We start from the raw sequence: 19,202 nt of genomic DNA on the forward strand, positions 1-19,202 counted from the left end.
CTTGATCTGGACAATATTTTGTTTAGCTTTTAAAAAAACTTCTCAGGACTTAAATGTGTTTTCTTCTAAATCCATGTGCTTTTGCCAACACACTGTAATTTGGTATTTGTATATCTAATATTCTTGATGAAAAATAGAACTGTTAACCCTAAGAGGTTTCAATTCTAATTAGTTGGATTACATTAACTAGGGCAACCTCGCTAGGGGGAGCTAACTTGCATTTCTCAAAACAATTTCATATTCACAGAAAAGATAAAAGGGGAACTGGGACGCTTCCATAATGACTAAATGCAATTTCTGAGCAATAAGATATTCAATCCTCCACTTCTAGGGAACACACACGCACACACACACACACATACACATGCGCACGTGCACACATGCACACACGCACATACACTGAGCACTTTGTGTTCTTCCCAGTTCCTCATTCAATTTGGGATCACCAGGTCACCCTGGGTCATGTGACATGGGGTGCTGCTCCCAGACTGAGAGGCCTGAGTCTTTCCATAAAATAAACACAATTCCAGAACACGGTGCTGCATCGAGACATAAATCTCTCACATCACTTACAGTCTTTGGCGTCACATTGGCGTATGCACCTCAGCTTTTTACACAATGCAATGGTGGAACACAAGTATTCCAGGGTATTTCAAGTATTCCAGCATAGTTACAGCAACTAGCCCCCCTCTGCCTGAATTCTGCCTACAGAAAGAAAGGCAGGGGGCAGAATTCCTCTCAGAGGAGTGGCATTTATGGGGCAAAGGGGGAATCTGGATTTAGGGATTAAAGTGAAGCTTTCTCCATCTGCCATCTGGACTCCTACTGCTACAATATCCCTCAGACACAGAGCTTAATTCAAGGTTGTAAGGCAAGGCAGAAAACATACATAGACAGTCACAGACACAGACACCGACACACACACAGACACACACGCACGAACACACATACGCACACACACACACACACACAAATATGGATGCTGTGTTCTGCTGTTGTCACATTACTTTGCTCCTTCTCCTTTCTGTGTGTATCCAGGTCAGTGAGTGACACACAAAATCAGCTTAAGAGTGGAACAATAACAATGCTGGATAAACAAGCAGACAAACACCATCCCACTCTGCATGACCCCTAAATGAGCAATCCCCAATCCCGATGAAGAACGTGACCTGCAGGACACATGTGACCCCCCCCCTCAGCATGTGACGAAACTTTGAGGATCGCCTTATTCTGACTGGACTTCTCATTCCAGTTCTACTGTGTCCACTTCCTGTGTTTCACTTCCTGTCACTCCCAGCACTCCCAGCACAGAAGAAATGGTCCGGGGGCAAGTGACACTGTGGTTTAGCACAACCATTTGAGTTAGGCCTCAACAAGAGGTCTTCAATCCCAGCATTGTGCCTCACTTACTCCACTGAATAATAAGTATTAGCACGAGAGACAACACGTTCTGTAGAGCAGAGAACACTTCACCACAATCTGTATGCGAGGGTTGCAAAACGGTAAAACAGGCAGACAGACAGTCAGACACACAGAATTTTTATCGCTGTCACGTTCTGCAGTTCCCCTCAATATGCTTCGCTTAGAAAAGTGACACCCTGACAGAGAGCTATTTACCCCCGTGTGACAGAACAAAAGCGTGGGGCTTCAGAAAGGGCTCTGCCCCGACAATGCCAAATCGCCCACAGCCTTGCTCTATTCCCCAACTCCCCTGACTAGCAAACACAACCAGTTAGTAAGAGCGAAGCAAAAAGACAAAATAATCATTCAGCACTGCCATGAAAGACAGACACCATACCGAGCAGCTGTCACAGGCGAGGGAGTGTTCGAATGTTTGAGCCTAAGCATTGCACAGCTCTATGGCGTCCTTTCTGCGTAAACGCCACAAGAAAGACCTTAAATGCATGTTATCTCCATTTACTAGTGATACAGAAATTAATCTTTTGATGCACCAGCAACCCACATGATTTTCCCATATTTTCAACAAAAGGCTTTCCTGAACATTACGTTAGTACTGAATCACACTCTGAAAATAGATAACCATGGCATTGAAAACTGGCAGCCTAACAAAGACCAAACAGATAAGATTAAAATGAACTGCTGGACTATAAAGGACGCGCAAATATGTAAAAACATACACGCAACCACCTTGAAGCAAAAGTCCTTTGGCTGCCCTACCTGGCAGAAATGTCCAGTATGCGTAAACACCTGTGTCAGTGCATGCGCGTATGCATGTGACCAGGTGATACCAGGGAGAACAAAAAAATATAACTACCCGAACAAGCAGCTTTCTTCGCCAGACCACCTTCCCCAGTTCTGACCCCATACCAGCGGCGGTCCATCACAGAAAATAATTTGCTTTTCCGTAGAAAATTGGAGGGAAATGTTCAAGCTATCAGCTCGCGGCACAGTTCCTGTTCCTCCGCAAATCTCTCCGTTGGTGTTTACACACTGCAAAGCTCCGCCTGTCGCAAAAGACCGGTTTCCCAAACGACGCAGTGGTGACACTGTCAAAGTCACCTGCTTTGGGACGTGACGGGGTGGGGGGGGAGGAGAGCTAGGTTCCCCGCTGAAGTACAGCCTCTTCATGGGGATGAAGACCTTTAACACTGCCTAATTTCTCAGGATAATCCGTCAATAGAAAAATGGTAAAATCGAAATCCAATCAATAAGGCGCACGAATGCCTCAAAGCAATTCCACAAACATTTCAATGATGAAATTCTTCACAGTCAGCCAACAGGAGATGCAAGAAAAGCAATGCCTGCATTCCTGTCAGTCTTCTGCATTACTGCCTAGGGGCCAATCAGACAGACAGGTTTGTCTTACAGTCGCAAACAGTGAAATCGATTATTATTCTCATTGAGTAACAGTTGTTTAATCACACCCCTAGACAGCTGGGGAATTTCTACTGTTCTGGCACTCTACACAGCCGGTGAACAGCCTCAAACAGAATTAAAGTGGAAGTCCCAACCATCATCATATCGCTCTGATAAGGTTAATATTTCACCAATGCTTACACAGTTCCCCTCAGTATCAACTCCTGTAATCATCTTAAGTATAAATGAACAATGTTACTTTGTGCGCTCACAGCAAAATTCTCGAAAGACTGTTTTCATCAGGGGTCAACAAAAACATAACACAATCAATCAAACTGCTGATAAAATATTACAAAGACTGTTGGCAGGCACACAAAGGAAGAAAGCTCACTGTACTGTTCTGGTGATATTAATGACAACAACTGTTCCATGGTAGAGGTCTGATTTATTCAGAACTACAATGACTGGCCCATGGGATACAAGAACAAAAACACTGAAGAGTGTACAGAGAAGAAAAAGAAAATTAACGTAGAGTTAGCGAAAGATGACATGTCGCTACACAATGCTAATCTCCAGGCTATTATCTATGAAGTGAGGAATGAAAGTTAATAATAACGAAACGTATCCCCACTACGAGCAGACAACACGGATCAGCTGATCAATGTGGAAGGTGCCGTTGGGTGGGAGATAATTGAGAGATATCCCCTACATACGCAAGCAATGACAGAGACAGGCCTAACGTAACTGTACGTGAGAGAGACGCAATGAACAAACATCTCCTTTTTGTTCATATGCGACACTACTGACAAGTCTCCGCTGTGTGCCTAATACAACTAACAGATACCTCCTTGTGTGCGTTTGACTATAAATCCCTCCCAACACAAACATTCCAATAATAATTTCCACGCGTTTTAACTAATGAGCAAACAGCAGGAGAAACACAATGGCAGAGATGACAGGTTGTGTAGTAACTCAATACAACACAATCAGGTTTTAAATGGGGCTGGCTCTCTCCCGACTGACTCTCTTTTCTGTGTGTATGACAAAGGTCATAGTGAACATACTTCATAAAGTGCCCCCCGTGGACTTACACCTTTCACTTTCAAGGTAACTCTGGGCTTGATGCTAGTTCCTTGTCTGGACACCCCACAAGCCAACCATTGGCCAATTGTAATGGGGCCATAGAGGAGAATTTCAGCTGCCAGGGCAACCGTTACCACATTACTGACTTGAACAAACGCTTGAACTGAGCATGCGCAGCTAACTGCGGGACTTCAGAGAGGAAAGAAGTGGTGGCTGCATGCGTTTCATAGGCTGCACCGGCTAGGCTAGGAGTTTGCCGCAGCAATGAGCGGACCTCAAATATAATGCAGCCCTCCATACAGGAACTAAAATAATTTGCATAAGAAATTATTTATTTATTTTTTATTTTTTTAAGTGTTAAATTTCTCTTGAAGCTGCCGTTTTGCTGAATTTGCTGAAGTGGAAGTTGGCCTTCCGTATTTCTGCATGCACGTCTGGGTGAAAATAGCAGATGAGTCAGGACTACATTCATTTCAGCCACACGCACACACATTCAAATTCCCACGTATTTCACTAACATGGCCATTTTTAGCTGCACTGTAGAAGAACTTGAGCAGTGTTCTTATACAGTCCGCTTTGCTATTGGCCCCGATTAATGCCATACACACTTACGGTACCAACACACTTGTTTCCGAGGTAGGACTTAACATAACACCAACTCGCGATCAGCATTCTGTGACTCATGATACAACAGCAAGCAAAGCCTAGAAAAACATAAATGTCTCAAATACAATGAGCATGAAAGAAATTAATAAAGGCCATCGTGAATGGGCCCTTGTATGCGGAAGCAACAGGCCCGACAACAATCCAACAATCTGAAGTGGAATGTGGGCACCCAAAGGTTCCAGAACCACGGCAGCAGCCTGAAAGAAGGCCCCTGGGTTGGGGCTGAGGAAGAGGTGCGTGCTGGGTATTGATTAGAAGCTAAAGTTGTCAGGGTTAAAGGGGAGAGATGCAAGAGTGAGTGAAAAGAACTACAAATATCACCTCTTACAAAGTTAAAGAGAGAATGAAGACACAGGGTGCATGCACACAGAAATAACCTGAGAAATGATCTGAGTTTCTTAGATTGGGTGAGAGAAGTCATGTATCCTTCACTTGCATTTTATCATTTTTTTTTGCATATTTTTTGCAGTTTTTTGTAAGTTCCCCTTTATGACTTCCCATTTTTTCTTTTCTGCCATATTGACCCTGTTTGCTTCCTTCGTCTCCCCTCCTGGTTCTGCACAGTAAAGGATTCTCACTTGGGAGCACAGTACACACACACACACACACACACAGTGGAACAAGGGACAGCTCTCCAGTTTTTGAAAATGAGCAATCACAGCCTGGGTTCACATCATGACAAAGAGCTTATTTCATCCAGACAGATTGTGTTGAAGAAACCTTACAGCAGAACAGTTTTTACATTGCTAGCTACCCCACTGAGAAACATAAGAACCAAGGCTAACAGTGCAGCAATACATCTACGCAATGACAACACAGTTTCAACACAGGAAACTCTGGAGCGGACAACATTAAAGAGGGAAAGAGTGTGTGAGAGAGACAGAGCCCCAGTCAACATCCTCCCACTGCTAACACAGCATTGTGCAATGTGTGTAATGAGCAAGGCCTTTACAAGGGATTTACGCAGACACACACACACACACAGATACACACACACACACACCACACATATACCCCTTTGAGGTGTCACAGGTTAGGGGCACTAACGGGAGTTCAGAGTCGCAGTTCTGGTTCAGTGACATAGAGGTCAGAGGTCATTGGCTGACAGTTTCTGCAGAGCAGTGAGGAATTAGTAGAGAAGGTGGCAGAGGATGGCTGTGCTCCTAGTGTGGCTGGTTCGTTCCCAGTATGAAACCTGATGAAAGACTTGTGGCCTCCATATCCCTACCCCCTAAACCAGCTGTTCTTTGCAAGCAGTTTCTCAATTTAATCCCCTACAATGGGAGCCTGAAACCCCCCTCCCGCCAGACCCAACAGCACAGCGTCTCCAGAGACAACAGCGCTGGTCAGCGGAAACGCCCACTCACGACCCCCACCCCCCCACCCCAGGACACAGAGGAGCTGGGGAGAGACGGCTAAGGGGCCAGAGACGGACTATCAGCCAGGCACACTGAAGGTGAACAGATGCAGCCGGGGCAGTGACAGCTTGCCTGGACCCACCGTGCACAGCTGACAGAACTACCGGCAGCCATGGCTGCTGAGGACCCTACGCGCGCGTGTGTGTGTGTGTGTGTGTGTGTATGTGTGACACTCCGTGGTGTGTGTGATACTCAGGCTTTGTTTGTGAGCTGTGGTGAGATCCACAGAGTATCACACACACACACACACACACACACACACGTTCATATATACACACACCCACTCTCAAACGAAAGTGCACAGACGCACACAAACATACACATAATCTCACACAGAAGCATTTACGAACACACCCGAATAAGCACACAGCACTGTTATGCTGTATTTCTCTGGTCTTATTCCCCATTAGTACGATTGCCTTATTGAATGTGTTTCTTCCTTTGTTAATAAGAGGTTTGGGGGCATCACCAGCCCATTTTGGGTGGAAGGCTGCTGCTTGTCTTACAGCATAAACACACCTCTCTGCTATTTCCTTCTCTCTGTCTATAACATGTCTTTCCTGCTCTCTGATCAGCCTGTCCAATCACTTCTTTAAGAGGACACCACGGTGTAGAAATACTTGCTTGCATCTGTACCTGTGTGCACCGAGCACAATGTCAGATCAATGCCTAAGCGAGCGGGCTGAGGCTCTCGACAGAAAGGACACTGACCTGAGGCAAACCTCCTGCTAATCCAAACAGGGGCGGTTCATCAGAAAGTCCCGTGCGTGCTGACCCAGGATCAGGGCTCCGTATTCCCCGTTCGTGCTATTCCACACAGAGCAGGCATTCCTCTCTTTCTCTCACGCGATCTGACGGCTCTGAGTCTGCGGTTCACATTCCTACTGAACGGTCTCCTGGCTGGTCTCTCGACGCCCTCCCTCTCTCTCTCTCTCTCTCAGCTTTCTCCTCCCTCTCTCAGTCTTACCCTCGCTCTCTTTCACTCCTCCCTCTCTCTCGCTCTCTCAACCCCTCTCTTCCTCTCTCTCGCTCTCTCTCTTCCTCTCTCTCTCTTCCCCTTTCCTCTCTCCCCCCTCCCTCTACCCTTTTCTTCCTTCTCTCTCTCCCCTCCCTCCCTCTCTCTCTCTCTCTCTCTCTCTCTCTCTCTCTCAGCGGCTCGCAGCTCGCGAGGATAATCGCATTCCAGCGCAGACGGAGCATATGGCAACAGCGCAGCTCGCCCGGGTCTGTGGCGAATCCCCTCTTTCTGTGTGCGTGTGCGAGCGCGTCTGAGCCTCGCCGGGCCGCGCTCACAATCGGCCCTATTGTGCTGGCGGGGGTGGGGGGGGGGTCAGCGCGCAGAGGAGACGCAGCACACGCTCATCTGCTGCCGCCGCTAATGCTACCGGCTAAGGGCTGGCAGGTGCTGACCCTGATACACAATGATGAGGGTGGGGGAGGGCATGCGAGAGAGAGAGACAGAGTGAGAGTGAGAGAGCGAGAGAGAGAATGAGAATGAGAACGAGAGAGAGAGCAAGAGAAAGAGGCAGAGAGAGAGAGTGAGAGAGAGAGAGGGAAATAGAAAGACAGAGAGAGTGACAAAAAAGAGAACTGAACTGTACTGTTCCCGTCACCCCGTGTGATGGCCGTGTGTGTTTGAGTGTGTGTCACTCATAATGGAGAGTCAGCAGGGGGTGGAGGTGGGGGGGTATGTGACGATTCTCTCCCTCTGCACTCAAGTGCATTCAGAGGTCATGTGACAAACCGAGAGAATGAAAAATAGAAGGGAGGTGAAGAAAGAGCCCAAAGCAGAGCACCCCAGTGAATGCAGATGAGTCAGGGCTCGGAGGGCAGGGGGGGGGGGGGGCGGCCTGGGAGCCAGGCCACTGACTGTGACACTGGAACAGTGGCACTACATGTCCTAAAGCAAAGGGACCGGCCCTACAGTAACCCCCCACTTACAGCACACCTCCTCTGCTGTTCAAAAACAACAGCATGCAGGTGAACCAGAACGGCATGTTACTGACACACCCCGTCTTCTCTGACTTCCCCTCCCTCCTCCTCTCTCTCACGCTCTCTCTCTCGCGCTCTCGTTCTCTCTCTCTCTCTTCAAGAGGAGGAAGAAGGGCTAGACACGCATACATGCTGGAGACCCTCGTCTTTAGCCCAGCCCAGCCCAGCAGCCCGTGGAGGCCTGTGGTTTACAACCCAGCAACACCTCCCTCCCACACACACACACACACACACACACACACACGCACACGCGCACACACACACACACACACACACACACACACACACAAGGCCAGCGTGACACGAAGCACCAAGAAAGAGAAGTATGCTTCAAGAAATTAAGAAAGTCTCACCTAAAAATTTAAACAATGACGACGCTACAGTGCATTTATTAAAATAGACAGCGCTGAGTGTGAGTGAGAAGGTGTTCTCACATCGTGAATTTTCACACAGTTCATAGAAACAGTGACACAGTCAGCAACACCAACAACCACCCCCTCCCCCTCTTTCCAGACAGTCCATTGAGGGTGGTACACACGCACACACACACACACCATGATTTTAGCAGCGATTTAGCTCTTCTAATTACTCTTCATTTTTGCAAAAGCTTACCACAGGTTAAAGTCCTGTAGTGTCCTGTGCCCTGAAAGTTATAATACTTGCTTCCAACTTGTCTGCCGATATTAAGCACATATGAATTCCTCCTGAGTCTTTACCAAGTAGCACCATTTGTGAGGTAGGATGAATTTCTCATGCAAATGAAACCTCCCATGAATACAACCCAACGGTGACTTGCCGGACACCCATTACATCCAGTGCTTGCTCGGAGCTGTGAAAAGCTTTGTGGAAACAATCAGTATCATTAAGCGTCCTGGCGCTTTGACCGGGCTTGGCTAGGTTTTGTTTGGAAGAGGTTCCTTCAGGGGCTACTGGGTGGCTCATCCTGTTGCGACAGTGTCCTGGTTCATGGACAGGCCCATGCTTTAGCACAGGATCTGGGCCTGCAGGTGCTGACTCTGTCACCGGCAGCCCATTACAGCTGTGTTTTTTCAGGCTGAACAACATTTTTATGTTGTTCACTTCCTTAATGCCTTGTGTAACACCCTCAGCGCTCACGTGTGTGTGTTTGAGTGCGCACACGTGTGTGTGTGTGCTTATGTGCTATTCAAACTAAGAATGTGCAGAATGTTACATGCCTATTGATGCCTATTTATTACCTTATGGCAGGTTAGTACAGCCGAAGGCACTGCAAGACCTGGGGGTGGTTTTTCACCATGAAATTTTCAGTGTAAACTATGTGCCTACAGAGCATGTGCAGAGTCTGCAGTGACAGGCCCAGATCACTGTGTAGTCCTGTAACACAAGCTTTCTCACACACTGAACTGAACACTGAGCCTCAAATAAAATAGACTTATGACTCTGTGAACGCCACCCCCACTCCATTTTGACCGGTCAGACTTTTCCTCTCCTTACGCTCATTCCACTCCTCATCCTCATCTATCTCGGAAGTGCAGACTGAAGTTGCGTAGCAGTGGTGGTGGTGGTGGGGGGGGCTCCTCAATATTCCCTGTCCGCGTCACGAACCCGTGATCCCGTATCCTTCCGCCTTCCGGAGCGACAGTCTCCACGGACACCAGAGCGACCCGCTCCGAGCCAGAGCTCATTAAGGACGCCGCAATTAGCGGAGGGCCTCCTCCGCCAGCCGTAACCACTCCCAGGCACTTTCCTCCAGAGCGGCCTGACCCCCATCCTTTTAGAGCCGTCCCCAGCGGCGCGCTAGCTCGCCAGAGCGCTCTCCTCACAGCGGGGACGTCGGGCAGCCCTCCCACCGCTAACACGTAGCGCACATACCGTACGCACGGACAGGCAACACCGTTCATAATTCATGGGCATAATGGCCGCTGAAACTGTCGCTGCCGTTCATCAAGCTTTGACGCCGCGCGGCTCGGTCCGTACCGCAGTCCCAAAGCAGGCTGCATTGCTGAGAACGCCGCGCCCATTACCTGAGGAGTGAACACTGTCACCGAATGACTGCGGGCCATGTGTGCGTGACACGCCTCAGGAATCCTGTCTGATTGGTTAGTTTGGCAGGTTCACAGTCCCTGAAACTGCCATCTCTGCCATTACAGGAGAAGAGTACTAATAGTTGGTTTCAGTATCACACATATATACAACATTTACAGAAAACAGAATGACAAGTGATAAATCCATTTGGTTGTGTTTTCTCAAGTTTTCTAACACGGATGCTGTACATTTAAATCAGGGGTCTGGTCCTCTGTACTTAATTGATTCATTAAAGCATGTTGATTTCACCTGGTTACTTGGAACTGAATTGGGTGCTGATTTTAAGTTTAAAACAAAAACCAGCAGAGTTTGGGGTTCTCTCAGACCCCTGATTTAAACAACAAATGTAATATTTCACTCACAATCTCAAGTAGACAGCAGTTACACTTCCCACCAGCAGGGACACTTCTTACTTATTTTACATTACAGTGAGTAAGCAGAGTCAAACCAATCACATGAACAGAAGACCAGACCACAGAAAGAACCTGTTCCAGTTTACCAGCAGAGCTTGCTGTTGAAACAATGCTTTCATCATTGCTCAGGAAACCCATGTAATCTACAACAGACAAAAGGAACGATCACACTGGTATGCGTACAGAACCATCACCAAGGCCATCAAACACCACAAAGTTCACTACCACACCAGAGTCCAACCTACTGCGATTGTAATGCAGGACACACGCATGCTGATGCACTCTGTTACACAGCTGACAGGCTGTGGAGCCAGAATGGCGACTGCATTTCAGCAGCTCAGCTTTATTTCCCCTGCTGCAATGCAGATGAACATGTATCTACAGCACAGAAGATTACCTACAGTCATTATGAGATGACAATGACAGTGTGAAGGCCAAAATCACATGTCTTCACTGGTAAGGGGTGAATGTATTTATTTACTGTCTAAAGGGCAAGCCACGTGTCCACTGGTATTTAAGTGTCCTTATATTCTGACAGTCAATAATGGAACGCTTTGGTGTTGTACAAATGTGGGGTCTACTGGGCTAGGTAGCTCAAATGCAATGGGACTGCAATGATATCACAGTGAAATTTGGTGGGACTGCAGTAGGACGTCTTGGGTGTATAATGTTGATATAGTTGACTGATTTATTGATACTGATACCTGCTTTGTTATTTCAAAGAAAAAAATAGGTCCCGATATTTAATCAAACACAAATACACACACAAACACACACACAAACAAACACAAATGCACAAACTCATGCACATACACACACGCACACACACACACACACACAGGAAGCATTGAAAGATTCCAGGGCACCGCACACACACACACAAACACACACACACACACACACACACACGCACACACAGGAAGCTCTGAAAGATTCCAGGGCACCGCACACACACACACACACACACACAAACACACACACACACACACACACACACACAGGAAGCTCTGAAAGATTCCAGGGCACTCTGAAAGGGGGGGTTAGCTGCCGACGACACACTGGGCTCATTAAACCATGTGACTCCAATTAGACACAAAACCCCTGCACTCCACTTCTCAGCCCTCCAGAACAGCCCTCCTTTAACAGCCACTCCATTTCGATCTGTCACAGGAACGAAACACAGGGAAAGTGCTCGGCTGGACTTTCAAAGCATCACTGAATTCACTTTTACGTTAATTAATTAACATTTAGTGAATCTCCTTTCTAAGGGTAAATTTCATGCTGTATGATTGACATGTCTAAATGAATACTTTTCTGCCATTAATTTTCAAAAGCTTAATTAAAAACCAAACTAAGCTTAAAATATAATTTTATGCTGCAGTCAGATATTGGCTAATTGTATGTACTTGATATGATGGATCTAATTTAACTGTAATGTCAACAGCTGTATGCCCCATTTAAAAGCAAGCTCTCCTGGTTCTGACCTTTGTTGAAGATGGATGCCTGCTGGCTTCTCAGCATGTTTCAGGTCTTATGCTTTCCTGAAGCATGCACACATGCACACACACACAAACATATACACATACACACACGCACACACACATAAACATATACACATACACACACATACATGCACACAAACACGCGCACACACACACACACACGCACACACACAAACATATACACATACACACATACATACATACTATACACACACGCACACAGGCACAGGCACAGACATACACACAGACACAGACACACACAAACGGGAACTTTCATAGAAGAGGAACATAACCCTTAAGGCTACTTACTGGTCAGAAAGAACATCCACACGTCTCTGGGGCTTTCATCACAACCGAAAGAGCCCTTAGCCCCAATGTTAAAACAGATACACTGACACTCGTGCCTTGTGATAACAGACATCTGACCACAAACTGACCTTTCTAAACACTTCTCACACTTCACACACTTCTCAAGGTCATTATGAATTTACAGCAGCACTGTAGCACAGACACACTCAGAGCACACAGATGGGACACCCTGGACCTTGCTGTGACCTCTATCATGCTCAGCAGCCCAGGTTCCCGCTAGCTCAGACCAGGGGCTCTGGTGCAGGACTGGAGACACATGAGCACACATCTGCTGCTGAATCTGTCGGTATGCTTGAGTGACAGGCCACACTGAACCGCCTCTACAGTACAGTCCTGTTAACCAGGCTGTCGCACTCAACACCGAAAATGCATTCAGAGAGCACAGCCGCCAGAGCTAGCGAGGCCCCATCGGAGTCAATAAAACTCGATGGAGAAGAACGCCCCTAAAAATAACTACAATTTCAATAACTCCAGTTGGCTGTTCCACCGTCTGCCCGATTGATTAAACAATGAAATGACAAACGGGGCTCCGTATGAGATCTGACAGTTTTGCTGCGGCCCGTCTCTCCACTCCCACGCCTTTCAGCGCCTCAGGTGAGATTGCTCATTAGCCTGGAACGCCACCCGAGCTTCCGCCCAATCGGCACCGCCACGTCTGCGACGGCGTCCCCGTGGGAGCGTGCGTCGCTGCGCATGTGTGTGCGCATTTCCACTTCCACTGTTTTCACGTAAGCTGCATCGTTTATCTCCCACTCAGATCGGCGAAGTAGCCGTCACCGTGGGGATAGCAGAACTGAAAGGGCTCTGGCAGCAGGACTCATAATTACATCAGCTAAACCACAGGTCCAGCGGCTACGAAATGCAGCCAGTTCTCACACAACAAGAAGTGCGAGTAATCAGTAGGATTCGCAGTCCTATCGCACGAAGACAGTGCCGCCCTCTGCTGACGGTGTTGGGTACTGCCATAAACATGAACACCACTATCCTGATGTGACAGGCATTTTCCATAGCCATAACAACATACTTCTTCACACCCAGCACCTCCCAAAGAATACTGGGGTACTGTTTCCTCTACATAACTCAAGCAGGGATGACTTTACAGTCACCACATGCCCCGAGGAGACATTGCTAACAGCATGCAGGGACTATAATGCCAGAGACTGCAGCTGAGCGAGAAGTGTCTGTTTATCCAAAGCACATATTTGCTCAAAACTAGAGCTGAATAAGTAGAAGCACTCCAGGGGGATAGCAGTTAGAGTACCCCAAACAAACATAATGTTGAATATAACTTTAAAAGTGAGCGTGCTGTTCTGGAACACTGCTATATCAAGCAGTTCTGATCTATTCTACTGACCTTCTGAGTAAACAAGCCTGTAAAAATCACTTCCACATGCGACGTAGCTCCAGATGAGAAGTGCAGACTCCAGATTTAGACGACAAATTTGTGCAGAATAAGACGTGGGTGCAGTCCAAAGCGGAGAGCTGCGCTGCCAAAAATATATCCTCCCACAGTCAAGATGCCAAAAACAGAAATCAGATGCTTCAGTGCACTGCCTCCAATACCAGCCAACAGCCACTGGACTGGAGAAAAGCTCTGCTACACAGTCCAGTTAATCCTTTCACTGACCCCAGAGTCAAGGGAGAAGGACAGGAAGGTTTCCGTAGCCCCCCAGGCACAACCTCGGGCTCCCAGGATCACAGCGCGTTTGAAGCTGCCGCCTCATCGCTGAGACTGGTACAGCGGTTCTAATGTGGTACATACCGTGACAGAAACACTGCTTGAACTTGAACACGATTGTAATTGAGCTCTGTTTTCGACCGCTCTGGGGGGGGGGGGGGGGGGCGGGGGTTGCGGTTGATGCGCACGTCCGCTCACACACTAGTACGGGGGGGGGGGGGGGCAGCTGGCCTGGCTAAAAAGAGAGGGGTAACATGTGACAGGGCCCGAAGGCGAATTCACACAACTCCCCCCCTTCCCCCGACGCTGCAACAATCAGGCCAAAGAAAGCACTCTGCCTAGTCCAGGAGCAGCAAGCTACTGAGCCCAGCCTGTTCCTTCCTGTCCCAGCACAGAGTGGGAGACCCTGCTCTATGGCTTTCCTCTCCTGGACTGGGGGAAAGAACCACCCCCACCCCCAGTTCTATCCTTGGCAGCAGAAAGAGAGCAGCTAGGAGGGGGGACCGGAGGGATCAGGCCATTCCCAGGGTATAGAGAACAGCGCTGCACTTAAAATAATAAGCTACCAGCCTCGGAAAATAAGAACAGCACAACAGCTTTCAAAAAGGGTCTTCCAAAGCACTGCCACTAGTTTAATGTTAACTGACTACTGAGTGCTATACAGTATTAGACATACCCTGAAAAAAAACAGAAATGAATGTTTTTTTGAAATATAGAAACACATAGACTAACTGTATTGACTGTACCGTAGCTTAACAAAAATAGAGGCCACTGAGCCAGCTGTTAATGTTAATGTAATTTTCTGTGCTTTGCAAGCGATCATCATGCAGACAGTTCTGACACAGGTGACACTTGAATGCACACCATTAGATCCCTAGCAAGTAGCCTATTCTGGAAATGCATTTTTTAAACAATTAATTCAAATGTTCAACAGCTTTCTACCTACAACAGTGTGTTAAGGGTGTGGTCCCATGCACTAAGCTTGCTGTAGAGGACTAAGATAGATTGCAGAAGTGTACAGGTTTATGGAAGGTTTCGCCTTAAAGCCCACACCCAGAGAGTTCAACAACTGACCGTCAAAAAAATGTTGCAAACTGTGTGAAGTATAAATGTGGGCACAAACCTAGTTTGTACATTTACAAAAGAAAACACAGTGTTCCAACCCTTAAGTTTCCACAAAACAGTAATGAGCAAATGGCTTTAATCTTTCCTGTCTACCATTCTCTCTGGACGTTTGGGACAAGAAAGCTACCAAACAGCAGTGTGAATCTCAGTGCACCATCAACTCACCTAACACTCAACTGAACAGAACACTGTTAATACTGATAACAGATTACCAACCTCTAGGGATTATAAGACATTAAGCCCGATTTGTGCAAATACACACATAAGGGACATGATGCTGTGGTGCATGGCCCTTCAGAACGTGCCGTTTAAAATACGACTGGAAAAACAAACCGCTCTCTGGGACCGCTGCCAAAGATAATATCGAGGGGGAAAGGACGCTTGCTCTTTGAATCGGGTTTAACAAAACATTTCCTTAAGGGGAACGCTACTCAAAATGCACAGGCCAATCTTATTTGATTTGACTCATATATCATATAGAATGACACGCAAAACCATCGCTTGCGGTGCCAAAACAAGCCACACGCTGCGGACAGAGCACTCGAGGTCTGGGCGGCTTGTTTTTACTCTCGCGCAAAAACCACCGAACGCTACGGCGACACTACGACAGCACCCCGACCGAGCTCCAGAAACACGCGCGCGGTCTGATAACAATCCAGTGACAGTACACAGGCAGCGGGTTGACATTCTTACACATCGAAAATTATATTCAAAAATAGACTTTTCAGGCTCCCGAGAGAGATTCGTCCGGCACTGCGAACCACCCTCCGCACTGACAAAGGAGTTTTGTGGGGAGACGTTGGGGGCAGGGTTGCGGAACAGTATGGCTTTTATTTCCCAATAAAAATGCCGCTGTTTCCGATGCTGGGCCAAGGTCCTTACAGTGGGCCAAACCCTTCTACTGTATATCTGCTGGTAGCTGTACGCAAAATGCCTCCTGCAGTTATGTCACAATAAAACCACATTAAGGTACTATGTGTAGAGGTGGGCTGTACATTTATTCAAAATGCATTTTAATAAATAATACAGGTTGCTTTTTTTGCATAGTTAATACCTTGCCTGCAAACTAACCTATGCCTACACCATTTTGAACATACAAAATACCTTTCTAAGAATTATTTGGCATTTTGCAACAAAGTACATTTTAGTGCATTAATACATTTATTGTATTTAATGCCGCCCATGACGGTGCTATAAATATCACCAATTAAGCTGTCTGAACCTTTACATCATAAGAAATTTTAAGTTCACATAAGGTTTCACATAAATTACACAGCACCTTAAATAATTCTGAAAGTGTCTTTTCAAGGCCTTAAGGTTGAATCTTTCTGCCTCCCTATAACAGTAATATAGCCTCCCCCTGGAAGCACACAACTGTACTGCACTCATTTTCTCTCTGTCTCACTCAATATCAAATCAATTAAGTTCAAATTATGATTTATTGGCATGACAAGCGCTTGACACTGCACTGCCAAATTCAATAACAGGAAAAAATTGTCTCTCTCTCCCTCTCTTTCCCTCTCTCTCTCACATGCATCCACTTATCTCAGACAGACATCTCCATAGAGACACATGCAGGATCCAGGCTACAGGAGTGCATCTACACAGAGTACCTCGGGAACAGGAATGCTGCCCACTGATTGGTCAGAATCATAGCTGCACAAGTACACAGCTCCAGTGCCAGGAGAACAGTGCAGAATGGCACGAGACACTGCGTGTCATTACCTGCCGGCCTCCAGAACCAATACTTCCAACGTCGGTTCATTTCATTATAATCCCGGGTATTTAATTTGGAGTTAAAATCCTTCAAGAAAAAAAGGAAACCTTTTCCTCCTGCCCTAAAGTTATTGTGTGCTGATCGTCCTCATGCATACGTCCAGCACTGGACATGTTGACCACAGGCCTCCTCATCACTGTCACCTACCAGAAGACACGTGCTGCGTACGTGACCTCCTGCGGACGGTCGCCAGGCAGTCCATTTCGGTCCCGTCGATGCGTAGTGAGCGAGTGACGAAAATAAGAAAAAGGAAGGGAGAAAAATAAGGCGAACGGAGAAAGCCTCAGCGACTCGGGTCATGAGCTCACTTCCTGTGTGTGAATGGACTACACAAATAAAGGACCCCCCTCCCCCCCCTTCCCCTTCCCCTTCCTAACCGAGCACAGTAGCCCGACTGCCCTTCTGAACACAACACCGGCAGCGGTAGCGGCAGCTGTGCCAGACTTCGACCGTATGCTAACAGTGGCGCGCTTCCCAAGACCTGACGGGTCCCCGGCAGCCTGCTCGCCCCCAGCGTGCGCCACCCCCCCCCCCCCCAAGCGTGCGCCACCTCCCGCTCTCCAGCCATTCAGGGGGTCAGGCTTCCACGCGTCTGACTGAGCCATGGGCAGCACAGCAGGGTGACAGCAGAGGGGGAAATGCAACACAAAATCAGGAAAGAGCGGCACTTAATGGAGCCTGGAGGGGGTAGGTGAGGGGAGAGGGGCGTTGGGGGGGGTGAGTTTACTGCTGAGTTTTCTGGGGGATTAAGAAATAGCCAATGCTTCATACAGCGTATATTTGCTGCTTCATCTCGAAGTGTGGTCAAAGAGGTTTAACGCAAAAGAGCACTGTTATAGTCACTGTTGTAGTCAGTCGTGAAAGACAGGTCTGAACTGGAAAAACAAACAGGCCTGGAAGGTGATTGTGCAAGCAAAAAATTGAGAGTAAAAAAAGAAAGAGTTCTGCAGAAAGTCCCTGCAGGTGGGCGGAGTGATGAAAACATATTACATCACCGATAGGCCACCTCCCACTCTCCGCCAGCTGCAACCCTATCCGAGGCGTACCTTTTTCCTGTAATCGGGACAATGTGAGGAATACCGTGTTCCCCAGACAGGAAGTCAACACATGCTTGTCCCTCCCACCCCCCCAATGTGGTAGGCTGCAGGCCAGCATAAAAACCCAGATTCGATGAAAACAACGCTCAGTCTCCCTCCCTCATGAAAATATCACAGAAAGGGCCTGTTGCATTTGTTGGATTGATTTTTTTGCTGTAACAATGAGATAAAAGCCTTTGTAAAGACTGATGAGGCCTAACAAAAATAGCAGGACAAAAAAGTAATCTTGAAATCCTCTATTTGTGAATCTAGAACCTTTGCTCATTTTGCGGTTGGTTTGCACTGGGATGGGAGCCCCAGGGTTCAGCTGGCAAATGTGATGGTAGGCCAGCATGCCAGCAGGGGGCACCGGACCAAACACCAGGAGCGACAGAGGAAAGGAAAGTGATGGAATGATGTTTTGGGTGCGACGGAAGGTGAGAATGAGCATAGCAGTTGGTAGCATTTTATGCCACTCCAGCAGGCATTTCACCATTACCATAATGGCATTTCCTGTCCATATGCAGTCCATTATGGCAGTGATGGGTCCATGAAGCTTCATGAACCAAAAAATGAATGGAGAGCTCATGTGCGATCAACTGAGAACTGTACAGTGACCGGGTTTTGTAATCCGAGACCCAGCTGCTATATAGTAGCCCCAGGCCAACACATTAAATGGAAATTAGCTGTGATTTAGGTAGTGATTAATTAGATAAAGTCCGACCAATCATGATGAGTGCACCAGACACATATGATCATTCTGTAAATTATTCTACATAACAGAATTTTTTCACAACACATTGTCAGTCCAAAAGGCTGAATTAATCAGCTGATAATACACAAACTATAAAGCAATTTTCATAATACGTGACAGAATACTTTCGATTCTTGCAGCATTCAATCAATGTTTTATAATGAATTTTTTTAGTTTTTATTTAATTGCATTTTGTGACAAAAAATTATAAGTCATACTGTTAAAATGTTAAACAATTTTAATGAAGAAATATTAACAAGCACTATAAAAGAAAATGAAGAAATATTAACAAACACCAACATAATTCATCAACCACACTGCCGCAATATTAATGCTGAAAACTGCAGGCAAATTACACTTTTCAAACTTAATCCACTGCTTTATGATCATATAATTCCACTACCCAAGGCAAGCGCTTCAGGACCAGCACAAATAAATGAACGTGCCACCCTCTGGTGGCCCTACTGT

General features: G+C 47.0%; 1 protein-coding gene across 9 annotated transcripts in view; it reads right to left on the minus strand.

Moving 5' to 3' along the window:
- Positions 1–19,202, minus strand: part of fgd4a (FYVE, RhoGEF and PH domain containing 4a) — a 51,835-nt gene that overhangs the window by 28,640 nt on the left and 3,993 nt on the right. For 2 of the 9 annotated variants that reach the window (XM_035425703.1, XM_035425702.1), the window contains exon 1: positions 6,696–6,980. The exons of 4 other annotated variants lie outside the window; for them this stretch is intronic. Coding sequence is in view for 3 of the 5 variants with exons in the window: in XM_035425698.1 (XP_035281589.1) it covers positions 2,276–2,342 (67 nt within the window). In the remaining 2 variants the exon portion in view is untranslated. Of the gene's footprint in view, positions 1–2,275; positions 2,388–6,695; positions 6,981–16,852; positions 16,908–17,051; positions 17,188–19,202 lie in introns of those variants that run through there. 3 more of the 9 variants (XM_035425699.1, XM_035425701.1, XM_035425698.1) reach the window with 3 other exon arrangements.

This window comes from Anguilla anguilla, chromosome 7 (genome assembly GCF_013347855.1).
Source record: "Anguilla anguilla isolate fAngAng1 chromosome 7, fAngAng1.pri, whole genome shotgun sequence".
NCBI lineage: Eukaryota > Metazoa > Chordata > Actinopteri > Anguilliformes > Anguillidae > Anguilla > Anguilla anguilla.